This window comes from Aythya ferina (assembly GCF_964211825.1).
Source record: "Aythya ferina genome assembly, chromosome: 10".
In the NCBI taxonomy this organism is placed as follows: domain Eukaryota; kingdom Metazoa; phylum Chordata; class Aves; order Anseriformes; family Anatidae; genus Aythya; species Aythya ferina.
Window position 1 is genome coordinate 12,885,022 of NC_140306.1, and position 20,649 is coordinate 12,905,670.

Here is a 20,649-nt window from a genome sequence, read left to right on the forward strand (position 1 = left end):
AGACAAAGGAGGGGGCGGCGAGGAGGGGGCGGCGCGGCCCCAGGTCCCGATGCCGGTTTTTCCCTGTGTTCCCCCCCCCCCACCCCACACACCCCCCCTACACCACCCCCTCCCCACCCCGGCCTCGCTCAACAAAAGGCAGGAGCCGGAGGTGAGCGGGGCGGGGGCGGGGCTCGAACCCGCGGCCCCGGCGGCGGCGGCGGCGGGGAGGGAGGGGCGGGGCTTAGAGCGGGAGGGGGCGTGGTCCCGAGGGGTGGGCGGGCGGGGCTATGCAAATGAGCCCGCGGAGCCCCATGGCGAGCGCCCGGGCTGCGGCGCCCACTCGGAGCCGGGCCACAGCCGCCGCCGCCGCCGCCCGCGCAGCCCCCGGCCCGCCCCGCCGCGGGTTCGAGTCCCGCCCGCGCCGCCCCGCCCCGCCGCTGCCACCGCCACCGCCGCCGCTTCTCCATGGGCCGGGGACGCGGCGGTAGTTGCGGCCGCGCCACGGCGGGGGGCCGCGGGTGCCCGGCGAGGCGCTGAGCCCCGCCGTCGCCCTCCCTCCGCCGCCCGAGGTAAGAGCGTGGAAAGAATTGGGGGGGGGGTCTCCGGTGGGGTCGGATCCCGGGGGCCCCCCCACCCCGGGAGGAAAGTTTACGCCGCCTGCAAGTCGCCCGCGACGTCCCGGGCTCGGGGAGCGGGGCTGCGCGTGTCGCCGCGGTGCCCACGCGTGTCCCTCGGCGCGGCGCCCCGCTGCCGGGGGTGTCCCGGTGCCCCCCGCCCCGCCGCGAGCATCCCCGAGACGCGAGTGGGGTCGTGGGGGTCGTATCTCTCCGTGTGTGTGTCCCCCCCCACCCACCCCCAATTAATCCCTGCCCGGGATTTAGGGGGGGGACGCGGCGACGGCGAGGGACGCGCGGAGCCGGCGGTGGCAGCGCTCCGGGGGAGGCGGGTGGGCGGCGGGCACCCACGCGTGGAGGGGGGCGGCCACGAGTGGGGCGGCCGCGGGACCTGCACGGGGCCGGGGAGAGCAGCGAGGAACGCCCGGGGCTGGGGGCTGAGCTCCCCGGGGAGGGCCCGGCTGCTCGGAGGGCCCGCGCCGGGGTGAAAGGCGGCGCAAAGTTGTGCAAAGTTATTCCTCGGGTCTGCAGCGATTTTCCTTTCTTCCTTTTTTTTTTTTTTTTTCTTTTTATGCTTTTTTTTTTTTTTTTTTTTTTCTCTCTCCTCCTCGGCGGAGACCCGCACGGGGCTCGTTCCCCTCCGGCCCCCTTTTTTCTCCCCTTTTCCCTCCCTGCCACCCGCAAGCGGCCGAGCCCCGGGGGGCTGCGTCCCGGGCGCGCTCCCGTCCCCGCCGGGCACCGCGCCGTGCCATGGGGCGCGCAGCCCACAATGAAGCCGGGCGGTGGGGCCGGGGGGCCGCTGGCGGGCAGGAATGCGGCCCCCCCACCCCCTCCACACACCCGCTTCGGAGTTTCCAGTTTCCCCGCAGCGCAGATGACCCTGGAGGTGAAGGGTTCCCGGCCGAGGTGCGCTGGCCGGAGCCGTTTCCCTTCGCTGCCCCCTCGGGATCGGCTTCGTCTCGCCCAGCCTGGGCGCCCCCCGACCCTCCCCAGGCTCCCCCCTTCGCCGCCGTCCCCTTCCTCCCCTCCTCGCCGTGCGCTCTCTCCTCTCCCCTCCTCTCCCTCTTTTCCTTTGTTTGCCATCTCGCTCCCTGTCTCTGACGCGTACGCAGCTCCATCCAAGTGCAAGAGTGGGATTTGCCAGAATTTATTTCCGAAAAGCTGCCCGGGGAGGGGGCTGCTGGAGAGGGGGGGCTCTTGAACTGCAACCAACTGTGGGGTTAGCTGGCGGAGGAGCTTTTTGGGGGGGGGTCCCCGCCTGCCCCGGCTGCAGGGGGCACCGCGGTGATGGCCAGGGCAGAGCCTGGGAACGGGCGGGAGGTGGGGGCCTGGCCGGGGCCCGAATGCCAGCACAATGGAGCGGAGCTGGGTGTGCGCGCGGGGAAAGACGAGCAAATCTAAATATTTACCGGCTCCAAAGGCAATAGTGAGAAAAATATGGAGCCCTGGGGAGAGGCAGCTCCTCTCCGCGCAGCCCGGCCGCCCCTCGCGCATCCCCCTCCGTCCCCGGCCACCGGCGCTGCGGCCGCTGCCCCCCGTGTGCGGGGCAGGAGCCTGGGGGTGCCACCGCCTCCCGTCGGGGTCTGGGGTCCCGTCCCTCTCCCGGTGTGACTCTCATTTTGGGGTAGCCATGCTCGGGGGCCGGTGGCCACCTTCTCGCCCGTCCAGCCCTCCTGGCCCCAGGTGGGTCTGCGATGTCGCAGCCCTGCAGGGCACATCCCCTGTCCCCCCCCCCCCCACCACCCCGAGACCCCCCGGGCACTCCCAAGTGGCCGAGCCCCCGCCCCAGATGTGGGACTTCCCACCAGATGCCTCCCAAATCCTAAAGCCGGGCTCCGGAGTGCGCGGGGACGATGCTCGGGTCACCTCGGGAGGGGGACGCACGCCGGGGGGACGGTCCCCAGGCTCTGGGGACGTGGTGAGCAGCGTGCTGAGCCGGGTGCGTGTGTGGCTTGCTGGAGGCAGCTTGGCGGACTCTGCTCCGTGCCGGAGCCCCAGGGAGTCCAGCTGCCTGGCACACAGGCAGGGCTTTTTTTTTTTTTTTTTCCCCTCTTTTATTTATGAAAAAAAAAAAAATCCTTTTTTTTTTTTTTTTCTTTTTTGGTGTGTGTGTTCGTTCTCGGAATAATGAAGTCCAGATTTCCCTCATGTTGGAAAGATTGGAGCCCGGCTCTGCTCGCTGCGCCTTTGCTTGGGGCTGGGAGGAGATTTGGGGAGGGGGGGGGGTTAAGAGGGATGGGGATGGGACCCCTGGGGAGAAGGGGGGGGTGGGTTTGGGGGGAGGTGAAGGGGGGGGATGCTCCTCACCTGGGCGAAGCGGGAGCGTGCCGCAGTGCTCGCCGCTGCGCTCGCCTCGCCCTGCAGCTTGGCGTCGTGCCCGCAGCTGGGGGTGAGCCAGCCCCCCCTAATTCTGCCCCCCTCCCAGGCTGCAGAGTGGGGTTTGGCTGCCACCTGCCCCCCCCCCTTTACCCCCACCTCGCCCTCTGGGGCCCTTCCTGGACGGCAGAGATTTGCAGACAGGCGATGAGGGCGGCGGGGGGACGCTGGGTTTGCCTCCCCCTCCCTGGGGAGGGTGCCCCCCGCTCGCTGCCGGTGGGGTCGGGCAGGGTGGGCACCGCGGGGTCTCTCCCTTCTCCCTCCAGGCTCGTGCAGCAGCTCAGGGAGGGGACCCGTGCGAGGACGGGGACGGCAGCGTGCTGGCTTTGTCTGCCCGACACCGCTCCGTGTCCTACGGCATCCTCAACTGATGTCCCCTCTCCGGCAGGTGGTGTGCCCCCCCCACCCCCGATTCCCACGGACAGCCCCGTGCCCTGGGACCCCCCCCGGCTCGTGCACACCATGCCTGTGGTCAGCGTCCTCCTCTGGGCCACCCTACTGACTCTGGGCTGGCGGGCCGCCCACGCCAAGGACTACGTGCCTGCCACCCCCAGGGTGCAGCTCTCCTTCAAAGGTAAGAGCAGAAATTTGGGGGGGGTGGGCGGGTGGGAGGTGACCCCCGCAGCCCTTTACGGGGTCACCGTTCTCCGGGCATCTCCCTGCTGGGAAATCCTACTGGGATCCGTGTCCCTTTGGGGTTCCCGTGCTGTGTCCCCCCCCCCCCCGAGCACATGGCTTGCTGGCGGGGCCAGACAGCAGCTTGACGCCGACCCCAAGCTGGTGTTAATGCCTGGGGCTGGCAGGGAGCCTGGGGGGGGATTTGGGAGGGGGGGAAAGGGGTTAACCCTTCGGTACCAGGGTGTGTGGGTGCTTCCCGGGGGGGGCAATGGGATGGATCCGGTGTCTGCCCCCAGCCTGTGCTGGGAGAGGGGATGGACAGAGCTGCTCCCTTGCAGCCCCCCCAGCCTGCTGGGGCCGGCAGAGCCCCCTGTAGGGTTTGCAGAGCCCCCGGCGGGTCAGGGCGGGCTGCTGGAGGTGAGGGCTGGCCTCGGCACGAAAATCTGTGGTATGAAGAGGCCGGGGACAAGCCCAGGCGAGAGGCGAGGGAGCGATTCCTGCCCGGAGCGGGGCCGGCTGCTGCCTGCAAGAGTCCCCAGGAGGGGGTTCGGCTGCTGCCAGGACACGGCTGGGGTGTTTGGAGGCCGTGCTGGTGGCTTCCACCTGCAGGGACATCCTTGTGTCCCCCAGGGGTGCCCTGGCTGGCAGAAGGGCACGGGGTGCTATGGGGCAGGGGCCTGCATCCTCGCCCCGCTCCGTGTCCCGGGGAAGCTGGGGGCCTGCTCCTGCTGCGGTGCTCTAATGCCTGGTGCTGCTGTGCCCAATTAATCCCAAATAAGCACGGCTGGGTTGGGGATGCTGCGGGATTGTGTCCTTCATGTGCACGTTCGGCCCTGTCCAAACCTGTGGGGTCTCAGAGACGTGTCACCCGTCCCTTCCCAAGCCCAGCGGAGGAGAACGGGCCTTGGGCTGGTGCTGGGATGGGGACAGGGATGGGGACAGGGGTGGGGACGTGTCCCAAGGACAGCCCTGGGAAGGGGACAGGGCCGAGGCAGGCTCGGGTGCCACCGCCGCCCGCAGCATCCTTCTGGCCGGGGCTGGATGTGGTCCTGCAGAGCTCTTGGGGGGGGGGTTGGTGGCACCCCCTGTGTGTCCCCCCCCTGCTTCAGACGCGCTGCCTGGAGCCCGGCCAGCGCCGGGAGCATCTCCGGGTTTGTTTGCCTCGCTTGTTATCGCTCGCTTGGGGAGGAAGTGGCGTTCGTTGCAGCTCCCGGGGGCCTGCGTCATCCTCGACTAAATTGCGCTCGTAGCGCTTAGGGGAAAGGGAAAATATTAAAAAAAAAAAAAAAAAAATACAGAAAGGCTGCGGTGTCAAGGGGCTGCCGGCCGCGTCCCCTGCCCTGGGGTGGGACCGGTGGGGACCCCGCGGCTCCGTTCCCCGTCCTCCCTCTCAAGGCTTTCCTGTGCCGGCGTCCCCGCGGCCGCGGTGGCCGGGCAGGAAGGTGGCCAGCATGGAAAGAACAGCGCGGTCCCGTGCTTCCCTGGAAGAGGGAGAGGCCGTGGAGCGGCTCTGTTTTGCCAACAGCTCTTCCCGGCCAGAAATAGGGTGGATATTTTTAATCATCTTCTTCTTGCTAGTAAATTTCACCCCCCCCCCCCCTTTCTCCCGGGCGCATCCTGCTGCCCCCCTCTCTCTCTCTCTCTCTCTCTCTCCTCCGGTTTCCTCCGGGCCGGGTGGGTTCGGGCACCGGAGGACGTCAGCTCCCCGGGCTGGGCTTCCCCAGGAGGTGATGGGGAGAGGATGCGGGAGGTGGCGGTGATTCAGCGGCTGGCGGTGCGGGGAGGAAGGCTTTGGGGTCAGGGCCCCGGGCTGGGCTTCAAAAGGGAGCCGCTGTCCCCCGGCGGTCACGGCTGTCACCTCCGGGAGCCGGGCAGCGGGAAGGGCTGGGTGGGCAGCAGGGCGGTTCCACTCCCTCCCACCTATTTCCCCCATCCGAGTGGGAAAAATAAAAAAAAAATAACAATAAATCACTATAAATGAGAATTATAGTAATAATAATAATAAAAAATCACGTCCTGGAGCCGGACCGCGCTCCCTGCCTCAGTTTCCCTGCCCGCGTCCTGGGACGCCGCGTGCCCGCCCCGGGGGCTGCCGGTGGCAGATGGCCGGAGGGGGGCCGGGGGCCGGGGCCGCCCAGGCGCCCGCCTAAGCTGCTGCAGCTGTGGGACGCGCGTGATGCCGGCGGCTTCAAATAAACACGGCCAGATGGGGGGGACGCGGGCAGGGACAAGGACAGCCAGCTCCGGGGACGCGCCAGGCTCCCGCAGTGTCCCCTCGCCCGCTGCCTCCTCCGATATTTTTTTTTTATTATTATTTTTTTTTCCCCAAAAAAAAGCACCGGCGGTGAAGGGTCCTGAATCCCATCCCGCTGGAAGGAGCCAACCAGCCTCGAAAAATGCGGCAGGATCCGCCGGCGGCCCCCTACCTGGAGCAATCTGAGCTGCTTCCTTCCCCGCCGCCTTTTTGGCGGGCAGCAAATTGCCTGGAAAAACGCGCGGCGGCTCCCCCGGGCTGGGGAAAACGCAGATTTTCCCCCAAACCACCGAGCAGCAGCGAATGCGATGCGTGGCAGCGGCTCCTCTCGCCGAGTAGCTTTCCAGAGGAGGAGGCGAGGGGGGTCATTTTTCAACCAGCCTTTCCAAAACCCCGCTCCCTCTTGGCTGGGGATGAATCAGCGTTTTGGCTGACAAAAAAAAAAAAAAAAAAGCTTTTTTTTTTTTTTTAATTTTTTTTTTTTTTTTTGGACCGTGCCCAAATCGCCCTGCTCTGGAGCTTGGCTGCTTTGATGTGGGGCTTGACCGGGCACCCCGGCACCTGTGGTGGAGGGGATGGGGACCGGGGTCTGTCCCCGGGGGGCTGCAGGCGGCCCGCGGGCGCAGCGAGCAGCGCTGGCAGCCGCCGTGCTCGGTGGCGCGGGAGCCGGAGCCATTTCATCTCCGAGCCCCCGTCGGGCTCCTTCGGCTCCCTACCACCTGTGAGTCGGTTAAATGGGAAAAAGAGCTTGGCTCGGGGCCACGGAAACTCTCTTATTACATGTAATTAGCTTAATTACATCATAAATAACCCATCAAGGGGTAGCGAAGTGATGCTCAAACAAATAAGCAATTCCGCTTTCATAAGGCAACCCACCCGGCTCTTTGATCAGCCCCAATGACAACAAATGGGGACAAATCCACGCTCACCCCGCTCCCTGTCCCAGCCTGGTTTGGGTCCTCCACCTTCCCAGAAGGGCAGCACCCACAAAGCAACCTGTGAAAATTTGGGGAAATGGGGGAAAACACCCCAAAACGTGGGGAGCTGGCGGGGCAAAAGGCCCCAGGTAGGTCTGTGGGGAGCGACCGTGACCCCAGATCCTGGTATCAGGCCCCGATCCCGGCACGGCCCCACACTGCTCCCTGCCCCTTTGGGGTCACTCTGCCTGTCCCCAGCCGTCCCCACACCCCGGGGACCGGTGCGGGCAGCCGGGCGGCTCCGTCGGCACGTGAATTAAATTCATTCCCCCAGATGAAAATAAAGAAAAGGGCTCCCAAAAGGCCCCGTCATCTCCGCTGCCAGGAGCGGGCAGAGCGGTTATTGAATATAAACACGGCGTGTAATTTACATGCTAATTATGTTGAATGCACTACAAGCCCGTAATTAGAAACTAATTAGGGTGAGATCGGGTGTAATTGGTTTCGCAGGCGCAGGGGATGGGCTGATGGAGCACCTGGGGAGGTGGCCGCCCTGTCCCTAATGGGATTAACCCTTTGCACCGCTCCCCCACCCCCGGGGTGTGCCCCCTTCTGCTTTTTAGGGACCCGCAAAACCTCACCTGGGCTTCAGGGACATGGGGGGGGGGGGGGGCGTGCCACCCCATTGCTGTCCCCTCGGAGCTGGGGACAACTCCTTCCTCCCGGCTGGGACAAGGGCACGCGTGGGCGGCAGCCGCCAGGTGCGAGGAAGGGCTGGAAAAATGGGACAAAACCCAGGGGAATTGGGCTTTATGGAGCCTGTGATGGGGCTGCGCCGCTCCCGGCCCCTCCTGGCGTTTGGTGTGACCACTGGTGGGTCGGGGTCCCCAAATCTCGTGCTCCCGGCCACGTAATGGTGATGGAGAGGTGACACCAAGGTGACACCACGAGGTCTGCATGCCAGGAGGGGTTGGGGCGCCGAGCAGCCCTCCCCGCGGTGCCGCGCCGGGGGTTCGGTCCCCACTGTCCCCAGGGAGGCCACCTGTGCGGGGACGGGGCAGCCGGGGGCCCTGCAGGCAATTAAAAGGGGATTAAGCTCGGGGCCAGGCGGCAGCGGGGTGTGTGTGCTCATCAGGTGTGTCCGCTAACGAGCTGGCTCCTCCGGATCCCTGCGGGCTGGGGGGCCCCAGGAGCGGGAGGTCGGAGGTCAGAGGTCAGAGGGGGGGGTTGCCCCAAACAGATCAGGGGAGATTCCCCCCCCTACAGGTCCCGGAGGTGCTGGGGATGGGAGGGGACCTCTGGGACGTATCCAGCACCCCCCGGGACTCGGGAGCAGGAGGTCGGGGAGGTCTCAGGAGCTCGGCATCCTGGCCAGGAGCTGGCTGCGTGCCCGGCCGTGCCTGGAAGCCAGCTCGCTCCTTCCCGGAGCAGCCCCAGCGCTGCGTGCGTGCCTGCCCTGCGGGGAGGGGAGGCAAGGGGGGGGGGGGCTGCCCCCAGCACCCCAAATTGGGGCTGGCATCAGGTGGAGTTGGCTTCTGGGGGATGCTGGTGGCGTCCCCTTTGGGGTGGCACCTCCCCGGGGAGCAGCACCCGGCACAGGTGGTGTCCCCCCGGGGGGGGTAGCGGCAGAGCCACCCCAGCCCCTCGTGCTCTGAGGGTTTTGGGGGATTCCTGGCACCGGGGATGGGGGCAGGGAGGTTGGAGGGGATCAGGGGGGTGGCATTCCTCCTTCTGCCCCCCCCCCCAGTCTCGCCGGTGCCCTGCCCCTGCCGCGTGGTCCTTGGCACCGTCCCACATCATCTGCAGCACTTCTGCCTTCCATCTGGCTGCCTCGCTGCACTTGTGAATATTCATGACCCTCATTATCCTCTTTCACTCGTTTCTCCCACACTCAGGCTAAAAATAACTCCCCAAGGGGGGCGCGGGGTGGGGTAGGGGGGGGGATCTGTGTCCCGTGTCCCCCCCTACACACACACCAAGGAGTTGGCTCTTTTGCCTCCCTGCTCCCCTGCCCTAGAGGTGGGGACACTCCAGGAGGGGACGATGCCAGCGCTGGAGGTGCTGGGACAACCACCCCCCATCGTGCCCCATCTCGGTGGGCACCCCCATTCCGCTGCCGGGGGCTGGCTTTTGGTGCTGCCCCGTGTCCTGGCCACCCTTGTCCGTCCCAGTCGGTGTCCCCGAGGCACTGGGAGGACGGCAGGGTGCTGACGTGCTGCCCCGCGCCCCGCAGAGCTGAAGGCCAGCGGCACCGCGCACTTCTTCAACTTCCTGCTCAACTCCAGCGACTACCGCATCCTGCTGAAGGACGAGGACCACGACCGCATGTACGTGGGCAGCAAGGACTACGTCCTCTCCCTCGACCTGCACGACATCAACCGCGAGCCCCTCATTGTAAGCTGCCGCCCCTCGGGCTGGGGACCCGCCGGGGACGTGGGGCTGGGTGTCCCGAGGGTCCCACCTGGTGGTGCTGGGGCTGGGAGGGGACGGGGACAGGGACAGGGACGGGGCCAGCAGCCCTGTGCTCCCCATCTCCTCCCCATCTCCTGTTTTTCTGCAGATCCACTGGCCTGCCCCCCCGCAGAGGATCGAGGAGTGCATCCTGTCGGGCAAGAACAGCAATGTAAGTGCCACCAGCGCCCGCCGAGCTGCCCCTGCTGCTCCAGGCCCTGCTTGGGTTAACTCTGGCTATCGAGCCCCCGTGTTGTTGGTGACTCCGGCCGTCCCCGGGGCTTTCGTGTCCACCGTGAGCCCCCTTCTGGTAGCGGCAGAGGGGTTGGTTGGTGGCCACCAGGCAGAATTCGTGCCATCATGTCCTGCCTTGGAAAAGGCATCCCCGGGGTGTGCTGTGCGTGCTGGCGCTCAGAGGTGTCACCGTGTCCTGCTGTCCCTTCTGTGCCAGCCAGGCACGTCCAGAGCCTTTGTGGGCGAGCAGGAGGCACAGCTCCCCACGTGGCTTCAGAGCCATGGCCACCACCAGCCCGTGGCCACCACCAGCACGTGTTCTGTGCCAGCCCACGCCCAATGCCAGCCTCCCTCCCTCCTCTCTCAGCCTCCCTTCTGCCTTCCCAGCTCTTCCCCTCTTCTTCCCAGGGGGAGTGCGGCAACTTCATCCGCCTGATCCAGCCCTGGAACCGGACCCACCTCTACGTGTGCGGCACCGGCGCCTACAACCCCATCTGCGCCTTCATCAACCGCGGGCGCAAAGCGCAGGTGAGGGGTGGGAGGGACGGGGGCTGCGGCCGGGCAGGTCCCGGGGCCAGCACCAGGGGGCTCGGGGGGGGGACAGCGACACGCCGAGCGCCGGTGGGGCGATGCTGAGCGGGGCCGAGCCACCTCTGCAGACCCAGAGGGACCTCTCCAGACTCCCGTCGGCACCCGGATGGGTTGGACCCGGCGCAGGCTCCGCTCCGACGTGCCCTCCTGCCCCGCCGCGAGGGACCCCATGGCGCAGATGGAGAAGACGCCCGACTCCGTGCCAGGGCTGGCGTTTGGCGAGGAGGGAGCGTGGTGATCTGGTGGCCACGGGGGAGCAGGGACAGCGGTGGCACACGCCGTGGGACGCTCAGCTACCAACAAGGGAGAACAACGTCGGCTGGCCCTGATGGAGTAACCCAAGGGAGTGCTGCCGGAGCCCCGTTGGGTCGGACGTGCAGTGGAAGGAGTGGTTTTGGGGTGACCGCTGTGGCACGCTGCAAGGGTGGCCGGGGGGCTCTGCTTGCCACAATCACCCCCAGCCCCCGGCCACGTCCTCGTCTTGTCCGCGTGGAGCTCTGCGAGCCGAGCCGAGGGAGGCGTGTGGTGCCAGGACTGGTGCAAGGAGAGGCTGACGTGGCTTGAACCACCCCGGACTGGGACCGTCGGTGACATCTCATGGGTGTGACAGCACTTGAGGACCACCAGGGATGCCCACGCAGTCCAGGACAGCACGATGGCCCTGGGGACGAGGCTGCTGCCGTCCCCTCTGGCAGCGTGCAGAGCCACTGAAGAGCGCTGTGCCGTGGGGACAGGGGTTGCCGGAGCCATCCCGCAGCCCCCAGCCCGGGGGGACCCCCTCTATCCCCCGGCGCTAACTCTCTGCCCTGCTCCTTTTCCCCAGGGGTTTCCGCCGAGCCAGCCCGTCCCTCCGGGAGGCCGGGAAAGCAGAGCCACCGACGGCCCCCGCAGCCCAAGACCGGCAGAAAGCAAGGTGGGAACGGGTCTGGGAGCCCGCCGCAGCTGTGCCCACCTCTCCCCGGGCGCACCGGAGCCGCGGGCTCCTTCTCCTTCCCACCGGCAGCTCCCCGGGGTGGGGTCTGTCACCGTGCCCCCCCCTGCTGCCTCCCCTCCTCTCTGCAAAGCGTTCTCCAGCAGCGGCCCGGCCTCTCCCCCCTCCTGCTCTCACTAACTCCCTCCTCCTCGCACGCGTCCCCGCAGGGGGCACTGTCAGGGTTGGCAGTCCTCCCCTCGCCTCCACTGCCAGCTTTTCCCATCTCCGGACCCGCCGTGTCCCTTCACATCCAAGCGGCCACCGAGGCAGGGGACTCGGGACGGCCACGTGCAGGAGGTGTTTTGGTAGGGTCTACAAAAGTGTCGCTGAGCAGCCGCCTCGCCAGCATCCCTCTGCTTTGCCTCGCTCCAGCAGAGCGGGCGGCAGGCTCGGGGAGGTGGTGGTGTCCCCGGCTTCTCCTGGGGACAGCCAGCATCCAGCCTGCCCTGACAGTGTCCCCAACCCCTTGGACTAACACGGGTCAGCGCGTGGGCGTGGGGCCCCCAGCCTGGGTCCTCCCTGTCCCTGCCCCTGCCCCATCCTGCCCACGCGTCCCTCTGCCCCGTCTCCTCCTCTCCAAGGGGAACATCGCTGCCAGCTCGGGGGGGACACCCTGATGTTCCCAGCCACCAGCATTGCAGCAGCCACGGGCACCTCCTGCCCCATGCAGGGGGCTCAATCCAGGTCTCCCCCATTGCCCATGGGGTCGCAGCAGGGCTCAGCACACACCCGCGAGGGCTCACAGCCTGCTGGTGGGGCAGGTGACATGGCACCTCCAGGGCTTGTCCCCAGAGAGGTCGTGGTGCTGGTGGTGGAGCGATGGGGCTGGAAGAAGCAGGGCTGTCCCAGCCATCCCATGCCCACCTCTGGGTGCTGGGCTGGGCGCCCTGGCTACCCCCGGGTGCCAGGAGGAGCTGGCGAGAGGACGTCTTGCAGAGGGAGAGGATGGGAGAGGAAGAACCTCCCGTGGCTGCTGTCCCTGTGGCGAGCATCCCTGCAGCAAGTGTGCTCATGTAGAGCATTCCCATGGCTAATGTCCTCATGGCTAGCACCCCTACGGCTATTGTCCCCATGTCTGGTGTCCCCATAGCTAGCATCCTCATGGCTAGCATCTCCCTGGATAGCATTCCCACGGCTAATATCCCCACGGCCAGTATCCCCACGGCCAGTATCCCCACGGCCAGTATCCCCATGGCTAGTGTCCCCATGGCGAGTGTCCCCGGCCTGGCCTGCCCTTCCCAGAGCCCAGGTGCTCTGCAGTGACCCTCTTGTCCCCCCAGCCCCTCTCGCCGTGCAGGGATTGTACCACCCGAGGCACAGCGGTGCCGGGGTGCCCGGTGGGTGCCGGCTTGGAGCTGCTTGACCCTGTCCCCAGGGCTATGTTCTGGGGACACTCAGGGTGTCCTGGCCGGCAGGGCAGGAGGTTCCTCGTGCTCTGTGGGAGGCAGGCTGTGTTTCACCCTGCCACGGGGCTGTGGCAGCCTGGGGAGGGCAGCGGTGACAGCGGAGAGAGCGGCTCCCGGCGGCGCAGCGTGGGGTTGCCGGCCCCAAAGCACGTGGTGGATGCTGCTGGAAGATGGGTCCTGGCCAGGACACGGGCCGAGCTCCTTGCCAGGTCTGGCAGCCAAGCCCTGCCCGCTGGTGGCTGGAGTCAGCGCGATGCCGATGGCCCGAGCAGCCCCACGGTGGCCACGCGGGCCACGAAGCGGCTCCGGGGAGCGCCCCGCGTTCATCCTGTCCACGACGAGCAGGGATCAACCCGCACGGCGGAGGGCACGGAGCAGCATCCTGCAGCACCTGAGGAGCACCTCCTGGAGACCTCGGCTTCTCGGGAGTCCTGCGGACGCCCCTGTGGTCCCGTCACATTCGTCGTCAGCTGGCAGCGTTGGTGGCCGCTCTGCTCCACCCCGAGGAGGCCTCTGCTTCGGAAGGTGCCATGGGGACAGAGGGGGAAAATGTCACAAGCGCCTTGTTCTGCTTCCTTCCCCAGGATTATATCTTCTACCTGGAGCCGGACAAGCTGGAGTCGGGCAAAGGGAAGTGTTCCTACGACCCCAAAGTGGACACCGTCTCTGCATTAATAAGTGAGTCCTGTGGCTCCCCAGGGCCCATGGATGGGCAGAGGGAGCACTCCCTGCGTGGCCCCGAGAAGCTGGGCTCTGTCTCCTGCCACCCTTGCTGCGGGTGGTGGCACTGGGCACCCGGCTGGCTCCAATCCTGCAGACTGGAGGTCCCTTGCACACCAGTCACATCCTCCAGTGCTCCCCGGGACGCATTTCTTGGTGGCCTGGTGACTCCTGGCCGGGGCTGGATGGAGCCTGGGGGCAGTGGGAGAAGGTGGGTGGACAGGGGTGGCTGGGGGCTGGCTGACCTCTGCCCCCTCCCCATCTGCAGATGAAGAGCTCTATGCCGGCGTGTACATCGACTTCATGGGCACCGACGCAGCCATCTTCCGCACCATGGGCAAGCAGACGGCCATGAGGACGGACCAGTACAATTCACGCTGGCTCAATGGTTGGTAGGGGGTGGCATCGGCCCAGGTTCCTCAGGGACCCCATGGCTCCAGCCTTAGAGAGGAGATGGAGCCTGTCACCCCGCGTCCTCCTCCCTGCGCAGAGACGGTAGCCAGTGCGGGCAGGTGCACGCCTGGTGGTGCGGGACGGGCGATGGATGCGTGGGGGACGGATGGGGAGGTGATGGGGGGGTGGGCGGCAGGTGAATGGATGGATGGATGGACGCGTGGGTGGGTGGGTGGATGGTGGGTGGGTGGGTGAGTGAACGGGTGGGTGGATGGATGAGTGATGGGTGGATGAGTGATGGGTATAGGTGGATGGATGATGGATGGATGGATAGGTGGGTGGATGGATGGATGAATGGATAGGTGGGTGGATGGATGGATGGATAGGTGGGTGGATGGATGGATGGATGGATAGGTGGGTGGATGGATGGATGGATGGATGAGGGATGGATGAGTGATGGATGGATGGTTGGGTGGCTGGGGGATGGCTTGATGGATGGATGGATGGATGGATAGATGGAAGGAAGGAAGGAAGGAAGGAAGGAAGGAAGGAAGGAAGGAAGGAAGGAAATCTAGGGCAGATGGATAGAGGGCTACTTGCACAGGGCATGGTGACAGACATGCCTGGGACTCTGCATTGTGGTGGGAGCACCCAGCAGGGCTGTCTCCGTTGGAGCCTGTTGCGTGGGTTTCCGCAGGGCTGAGCGTTCAACCGTGTCGCCGGCAGTCGGTGACCCCGAGCGCTCCTCCTGCCCCCGTGGAGCACCCCCGGCCCCAGGGCAGCAGCTGAGTAAACAGAGCAGAGCAGATGGGACGGTCCTGCTGGGCCTGGGAGCTGCCGGGGCAGGGAGCGGAGAGGGGGAGCTGTCAGCACCGGCGGGGCACGGGCTGATGGATGGCAAGGGGAGGCTTCCCACCATCCAGCGTGGCCCCCCCCAGCCGATAACCGCTGGCCGGTGTCCCCACGCCACCACGCCTGTGGCTCTGCAGGATAAGGGGGAGCTGGGGGTGCCCCCAAGCTGACGGCACCACCCTGTGCCTTTGCAGACCCGGCTTTCATCCGTGCCCAGCTCATCCCCGACAGCAGCGAGAGGAACGATGACAAACTCTACTTCTTCTTCCGCGAGAAGTCGGCTGACGCCCCGCTGAGCCCGGGGGTCTACTCCCGCATCGGGCGCATCTGCCTGGTGCGTGCGGCGGGGCGAAAGCGGCACGGGCAGGGTGCCGGTGCCGAGCCGCGCCGGGCTGAGCATCGTCCCTGTGCCGCAGAACGACGATGGGGGCCACTGCTGCCTGGTGAACAAGTGGAGCACCTTCCTGAAGGCCCGTCTCGTCTGCTCGGTGCCAGGACCTGATGGGATCGAGACGCACTTCGATGAGCTCCGTGAGCACCTGGGTGCTGAGGGAAGGGGGAGTGGGACACCCTGGTGGTCCTTCGGCAGCCCTGGAGGCTATCAGGGCAGCCTGGGGAGGGGACACAGTGCCCCTTCTCTTTGGGAGGTTTGGGAGTCCCTTGGGAGAGGAGCCAGGCACTGCTCCCACCCCATCCATCCTCCTTCCCACCCGGCACCACGGCAAGGGGTCCCTGCCCTTCCCCCGGTGGTGACACGCTCTTCCTTCTGTCCCAAGAGGACGTCTTCATCCAGCAGACGCAGGACACCAAGAACCCCGTTATCTACGCCGTCTTCTCCGCATCAGGGTGAGCACAGCGCCCTCGTGGCGTGGCGGTCCCTGGGGCTTGGGGGCTCCTGCCGAGGTGGGCGAGGGTCCTGGGGATGCTGAGATGGGCACAGGGTGAGGACGGGGTGGGGGGTCACCCTGGAGGTGGCCGCAGGTCCATGAGGCCGTGGCACTCCTCCTGCCAGGTCAGTGTTCAAGGGCTCAGCCGTCTGCGTCTACTCCATGGCCGACATCCGCATGGTGTTCAACGGGCCCTTCGCCCACAAGGAGGGCCCCAACTACCAGTGGATGCCCTACACGGGCAAGATGCCCTACCCCCGGCCAGGCACTGTAAGCACCCCGGCCACACGTGGGCACGGCACCCGGTGCCACCGCTTGTCCCCGGGGCAGCCGGGAGCCCACCGCTGCGTTCCGCCTGCCCGCAGTGCCCCGGGGGGACCTTCACGCCCTCCATGAAGTCGACCAAGGACTACCCCGACGAGGTGATCAACTTCATGCGCTCGCACCCGCTGATGTACCACGCCGTGTACCCGGCCCACCGCCAGCCCCTGGTCGTGCGCACCAACGTCAACTACCGCTTCACCACCATCGCCGTCGACCAGGTGGACGCGGCAGACGGGCGCTATGAGGTGCTTTTCCTGGGCACAGGTACCCACGCCGCACACCGCAGAGAACGCAGCATGCTCCAGCGCGGCCTTGGAGGGCGTCAGGGGCCCATCCCCTGCCCTGCTGTCCGTCCTAGGACGCCACCGTCCAGCCTGGTCCCTCCCCTGTCCCACTGCTCATCCTGGGGTTGCTGCAATCCAGCTTTGCCCTTCCCCTGCCCTGGTGCCCATCCCAGGCATCCCACCATCCAGCCTGGTTCCTTCCACCTCCCAAACCCAGCTCTCCAGCCCCATTCCCCGTGCTGGGGGCACTGTCATCCAGCTCGGTGCTTCCCCTTCCATATTGCCCATCCTAGTGCCACCGTGCTCAGTCCTGGTCCTTCCCCTGACCCAGTGCCCATCCCCAGCGGCTGTCCCTCTGCCCTGAGTGTTGGCAGCACCTTGCTGGGAACTGACTCAAGTGTCACACTGCACCCGTAGCAGCAGAAGGAGGCAGATGAAGATGTGCTTGGGGAGGGAGGGGGTGTCCTTCCCCACATCCCTGGCCCCATCAGGGACCCCCTTCTAGGAGGGGAGGGCGCGGGTGCCCTGCCGGTGGCACTGAGCATCCAGGCACCCTGGTGTCTTGCAGATCGGGGCACAGTGCAGAAAGTCATTGTGCTGCCCCGGGACGACATGGAGACAGAGGAGCTGATGCTGGAGGAGATCGAGGTGTTCAAGGTGAGGGCTGGCTCGTCCTGCTCCTGCCGCTGCCTATCCCCAGCCCAGCCGTGCCCTATTCCACCCTCTGCCTGCAGCTGGCACCAACTAGTCCCTTGGGCAGCTCAGGGGGGACCTGCAGCATCATCCCTCTGCCTGCTGGCCCCTCATCCTCCCCAGATGCCCAGGGCAGGTCTGGGGTGCCCACCCTGGGCCCCTGGCATTGGGCCGGGCCCCTCCATGTCCCTCGCTCCTGCCCCCATCTAGGTGCCGGCACCCATCAAGACGATGACCATCTCCTCCAAGAGGGTGAGTGGAGCACATGGCTGGGGACCAGCACCAGCTGCAGCACTGCCTGTTGTCACCATCCCATGGCAGCGGCCTTCGGGGACACCTGCAAGTGGCCCCAGGGCGAGGCAGCCCCGGGTGGCTCCAGGCTGAGCCCTCTCCACCGCTCCCAGCACCGGGAGGCCGCAGCTAACTGGTGCTGGTCCCTCATGGCTGGAGACAAGGCCACGCGGCCAGGGAACATCTTACCCTGTCCTCTCTGTCCCCCCAACAGCAACAGCTTTACGTGTCCTCGGCCGTAGGAGTGACCCACCTGGCCCTGCACCGGTGCGACGTGTACGGAGAAGCCTGCGCTGACTGCTGCCTGGCGCGGGACCCCTACTGTGCCTGGGACGGCAAGGCCTGCAGCCGCTACTCGGCGTCCTCCAAGAGGTGGGAGCCCGGGGAGGTGGGGGTCGTGGGGGTCCCAAGGAGGGTCCCCAGGTCACCTCCTGCCTCCCTGCAGGCGGAGCAGGCGGCAGGACATCCGACACGGCAACCCCATGCGCCAGTGCCGGGGCTACAACTCCAATGGTGAGGGGGTGAGGGGGCAGGTGGGGGCAGTCCCTGGGATGGGGGTAGGAGGCAGGGGGATGCGGGCAGTGGCCAGGTAGGGGCTGTCCTTGAGGGCTGATGGATGTGTTGTGGAGGGATATATTGGGAAAAGGCGAGCGTGGATGGAGGGAGGGAGGGAGGGAGGGAGGGAGGAAGGGAGGGATGGAATACATTGGGGAAGAAGGTGAGCATGGATGGACAGGTGGGTAGATGAACAACTGGAAATGTTGGAGATTGAGGGTGAGTGGGTGGGTGGATGGATGGATGGATGGATGGATGGATGGATGGATGGATACACTGGAGAGAAGGAAGAGCACAGGTGGATGGATGGATGGATGGATGGATGGATGGACGGACGGATGGAGGAATACATTGGGGAAGAAAGCACAGATGGATGGACAGGAGGGTAGAGGAATGACTAGAAGTGTTGGAGTTTGAAGAAAGATGGATGGACAGATGGATGGACAGACAGGTGGATACACTGGGGAGAAGCAAGAGCATAGGTGGATGGATGGACACTCCAGAGGCGGATGACCATGGGTGGGTGCACAAATGCGCTCACAGGGGCTTGGTGGGCAGGCAGCCCCCCAGCTGGTGCTGCCGAGGGCAGAGCTGTAGGTGCAGGAGGGCGGTGGGATGTGGGGACACGTGCGAGCAGCCTGCCATGCTGTGCCCTGCCACTGCAGCCAACAAGAACGCGGTGGAGGCCGTGCAGTACGGGGTGGAGGGCAGCACCGCCTTCCTCGAGTGCCAGCCGCGCTCGCCGCAGGCCACCGTCAAGTGGCTGCTGCAGAAGGACAACAGCGACCGGCGGAAAGAGGTAGGAGGAAGGAGCCGGGGGGCCGCGGGCTGGGCCCGGCAGCACCACGGCAGGCGGCTGAGCTCCCCTCGTCCCCTTCCCCGCAGCTGCGCACCGAGGGCGGCCGGGTGCTGCGGACGGAGCAGGGCTTGCTGCTGCGCGCCCTGCAGCTCTCCGACGGCGGCCTCTACTCCTGCACCGCCACCGAGAACAACTTCAAGCACACGGTGACCAGGGTGCAGCTCCGCGTCCTGGCCGCCCGCGCCGTCCACGCCGTCCTGCTCCAAGCCGAGGTGCCCCCCGCCGGGCTGCCGGGAGCCCCCACGCCGCGCTACCAGGACCTGCTGCAGCTCCTCAGCCGCCCCGAGCTGGGACTCCTCGACCAGTACTGCCAGGGCTACTGGCGGCCCCTGGCCCCCGGCCCCCCCGAGCCACTGGCTGCCCTCAAAGCCTCAAAGGAGCTGCAGGACCAGAAGAAGCCACGGAGCCGCCGGAATCACCCGCCAGAGACCTGCGGGCACACATGAACCGCCTCGCCAGGGACTTTGCTAGCACAGTGGTCTATTTTCCCCCCTTTTAATATTAAAAAATATCTATAAATAAAATAAATATATATATATATATCTACACACACATGCAGGCAGACACGCATGCATGCGCGCCCCCCCCCCAGGCCCCCCACCCACAGCGGTATTTATTTGCAGGTTGTACATAGCCACTCGGTGACACGAGCATCACCTCCCGGCACCGAGGACTCTGGGGGGGGCTGCATCCTGCATCCTCCCTCCCTGTGCCCCCCCCAAGCCCCTTGGGGTCCAGGATCCCGGCTTGTACCACCGAGGGCTGAGTGCCAGGGTTTGGGTCGCGAGGGGATGATGCCCTTGGGGGTACAGCAGGGGACAAGGCAGGGGCAGGGGGGACAAAGCAGGGACAGGGGGAGAGGTGGCACTGGGCAAACAGCCCGCCCCTGGCCTCGGTGCCTCAGTTTCCCCACCCACCCCTCTTCAGTTTTTTAGGACCAGGCTGGGCGAGGTGGCTGCGGGCACGGGGACGTGGCCTCGGCCCCCTCTGGGGACAGGACCCGTGCCATGGTGGGGGGGGCACATCCAGGAGGGGTGAGACAGGGCTGCAGTGGGGTGGACTCCAGCACCCATGGGTGCTGCTGGAGCACCCTGCCCACTGCTGGGCGTTGTAAATAGTTGTAGGTGAGTGTGGGGACGACCACGTGCATCGTGTCCCCCCCCTGCAGCCGGGAGCACGCCCAAATAAATGCTGGCTTTGGGATGGATGCGGGCGCCTGCGTGTGCTCTGTTGGGGACAGGGAGCAGGCAGCTGGGGGGGTCACTGAGCACAGGGGGGGGTGAGGAGGGGGACAGGGAGGGGACCAGGGCACCGCATGGTAGGGGGTCGTGCTGGGGGCACAGGGGCGCAGTACTGGGTGGTGCTGGGGGGCACCACTGGGGGCACTCGGGGTTGGTACTGGGGGAAGGACCGGGGCTGTGGGCTCTGGTACTGGGATCCAGTACTGGGTGGTACTGGGAGCGTGGTGGTGGGTGTTAATGGGCAGTATGGACGGCTCTCTGGCTGGTGCCGGGGGCAGTGCGTGTGGTACTGGGATGGACTGGGCAGTTCTGGGCCATACTAGGGAAGCGCTGGGCTGTATGGGGCTGTACTGGACTGTGCTGGGCTGTACGGGGCTGTACGGGACCGTACTGGTCTGTACTGGTCTATACTGGGCTGTACGGGGCTGTGCTGGGTCCTTCCGCCCCCTGGCGGCCGGGATCGGCGCTGCAGGAGCCCAGGGGTCGGCGTCGGCGGGGCCGGGGGGGGCACAGCGGGGACAGCGAGGGGTGGGGGGGGACAGGGGACACGGGGCTGGGGGACACAGGGCACAGGGAGCTGCTGGGGACAGCAGGGAGGGGACACAGCGAGGTCCCCGAGGTGTCCCTGGGGGTACTGGGGGGCACTGGGGTTTCCCCTTAGGGTACTGGGGGATGTTACTGGGGGAAGGGGGTGGAAATGGGGTCCCTGGTGGTGCGGGAGGGGTCCTGGGGACACCAAGAGGGGTGGCACTGGGCCTGCTGGGGGCACTGGGAGTGCAAGAGGGGAACACTGGGAACACCACTGGGGGGGGGGTGGAAAGGGACACGGGTGGGGTGCTGGGAACGTCGGGGGGGGCGCTTGGATGGCTTGCGAGGGAGCCTGGGGAGGGAGGGCAGGACCACCGTGAGCCTGGGGACAACAGGGACACCCCCGCCACGGGGCCACCACATCCACGGGGCCGGCCTGGGGACAGCAAGACCCCGTCCCCACACCCACGGCGGGGACAGCTGGGTGCCCCCCCCCTCACCCCACCGCCCTTCCCCGTGGCAGAAGCGCTGACGCTGGGAGCCAGGGGATTGCTGAGCTCAGCCCGGGGCAGATTTCGGGGGTTTTATCCGGGGCCTGGCTTAAGC

At 66.5% G+C, this 20,649-nt stretch overlaps 1 protein-coding gene across 2 annotated transcripts; it reads left to right on the plus strand.

Annotated features, from left to right (window-relative positions):
• Positions 1–316: 316 nt before the first annotated feature.
• Positions 317–18,802, plus strand: LOC311442279 (semaphorin-3F-like). Of its 2 annotated transcripts, XM_084531273.1 has the most exons (19): positions 317–551; positions 3,361–3,546; positions 8,995–9,155; positions 9,322–9,384; positions 9,855–9,974; positions 10,861–10,950; positions 13,001–13,094; positions 13,405–13,524; positions 14,576–14,715; positions 14,798–14,912; positions 15,158–15,227; positions 15,394–15,538; positions 15,634–15,856; positions 16,445–16,533; positions 16,780–16,821; positions 17,075–17,232; positions 17,306–17,373; positions 18,081–18,214; positions 18,301–18,802. In XM_084531273.1, the coding sequence occupies exons 2-19, from the start codon at positions 3,435–3,437 to the stop codon at positions 18,718–18,720; spliced, it is 2,364 nt and encodes a 787-aa protein (XP_084387399.1). In that variant the 5' UTR covers positions 317–551; positions 3,361–3,434; the 3' UTR covers positions 18,721–18,802. The 2 variants fall into 2 exon arrangements, with proteins under 2 accessions (XP_084387399.1, XP_084387400.1); XM_084531274.1 differs by lacking the exon at positions 10,861–10,950 and having other exon boundaries at positions 318–551.
• The last annotated feature ends 1,847 nt before the right edge of the window (positions 18,803–20,649 follow it).

Excerpts from the sequence above, each read along its gene's own strand:
- LOC311442279 (XM_084531273.1), top strand. The coding sequence starts at position 3,435 with ATGCCTGTGGTCAGCGTCCTCCTCTGGGCCACCCTACTGACTCTGGGC. Across the intron at positions 13,525-14,575 it reads CAATTCACGCTGGCTCAATG|ACCCGGCTTTCATCCGTGCC; the intron begins GTTGGTAGGGGG and ends GTGCCTTTGCAG. Across the intron at positions 15,228-15,393 it reads GCCGTCTTCTCCGCATCAGG|GTCAGTGTTCAAGGGCTCAG; the intron begins GTGAGCACAGCG and ends TCCTCCTGCCAG.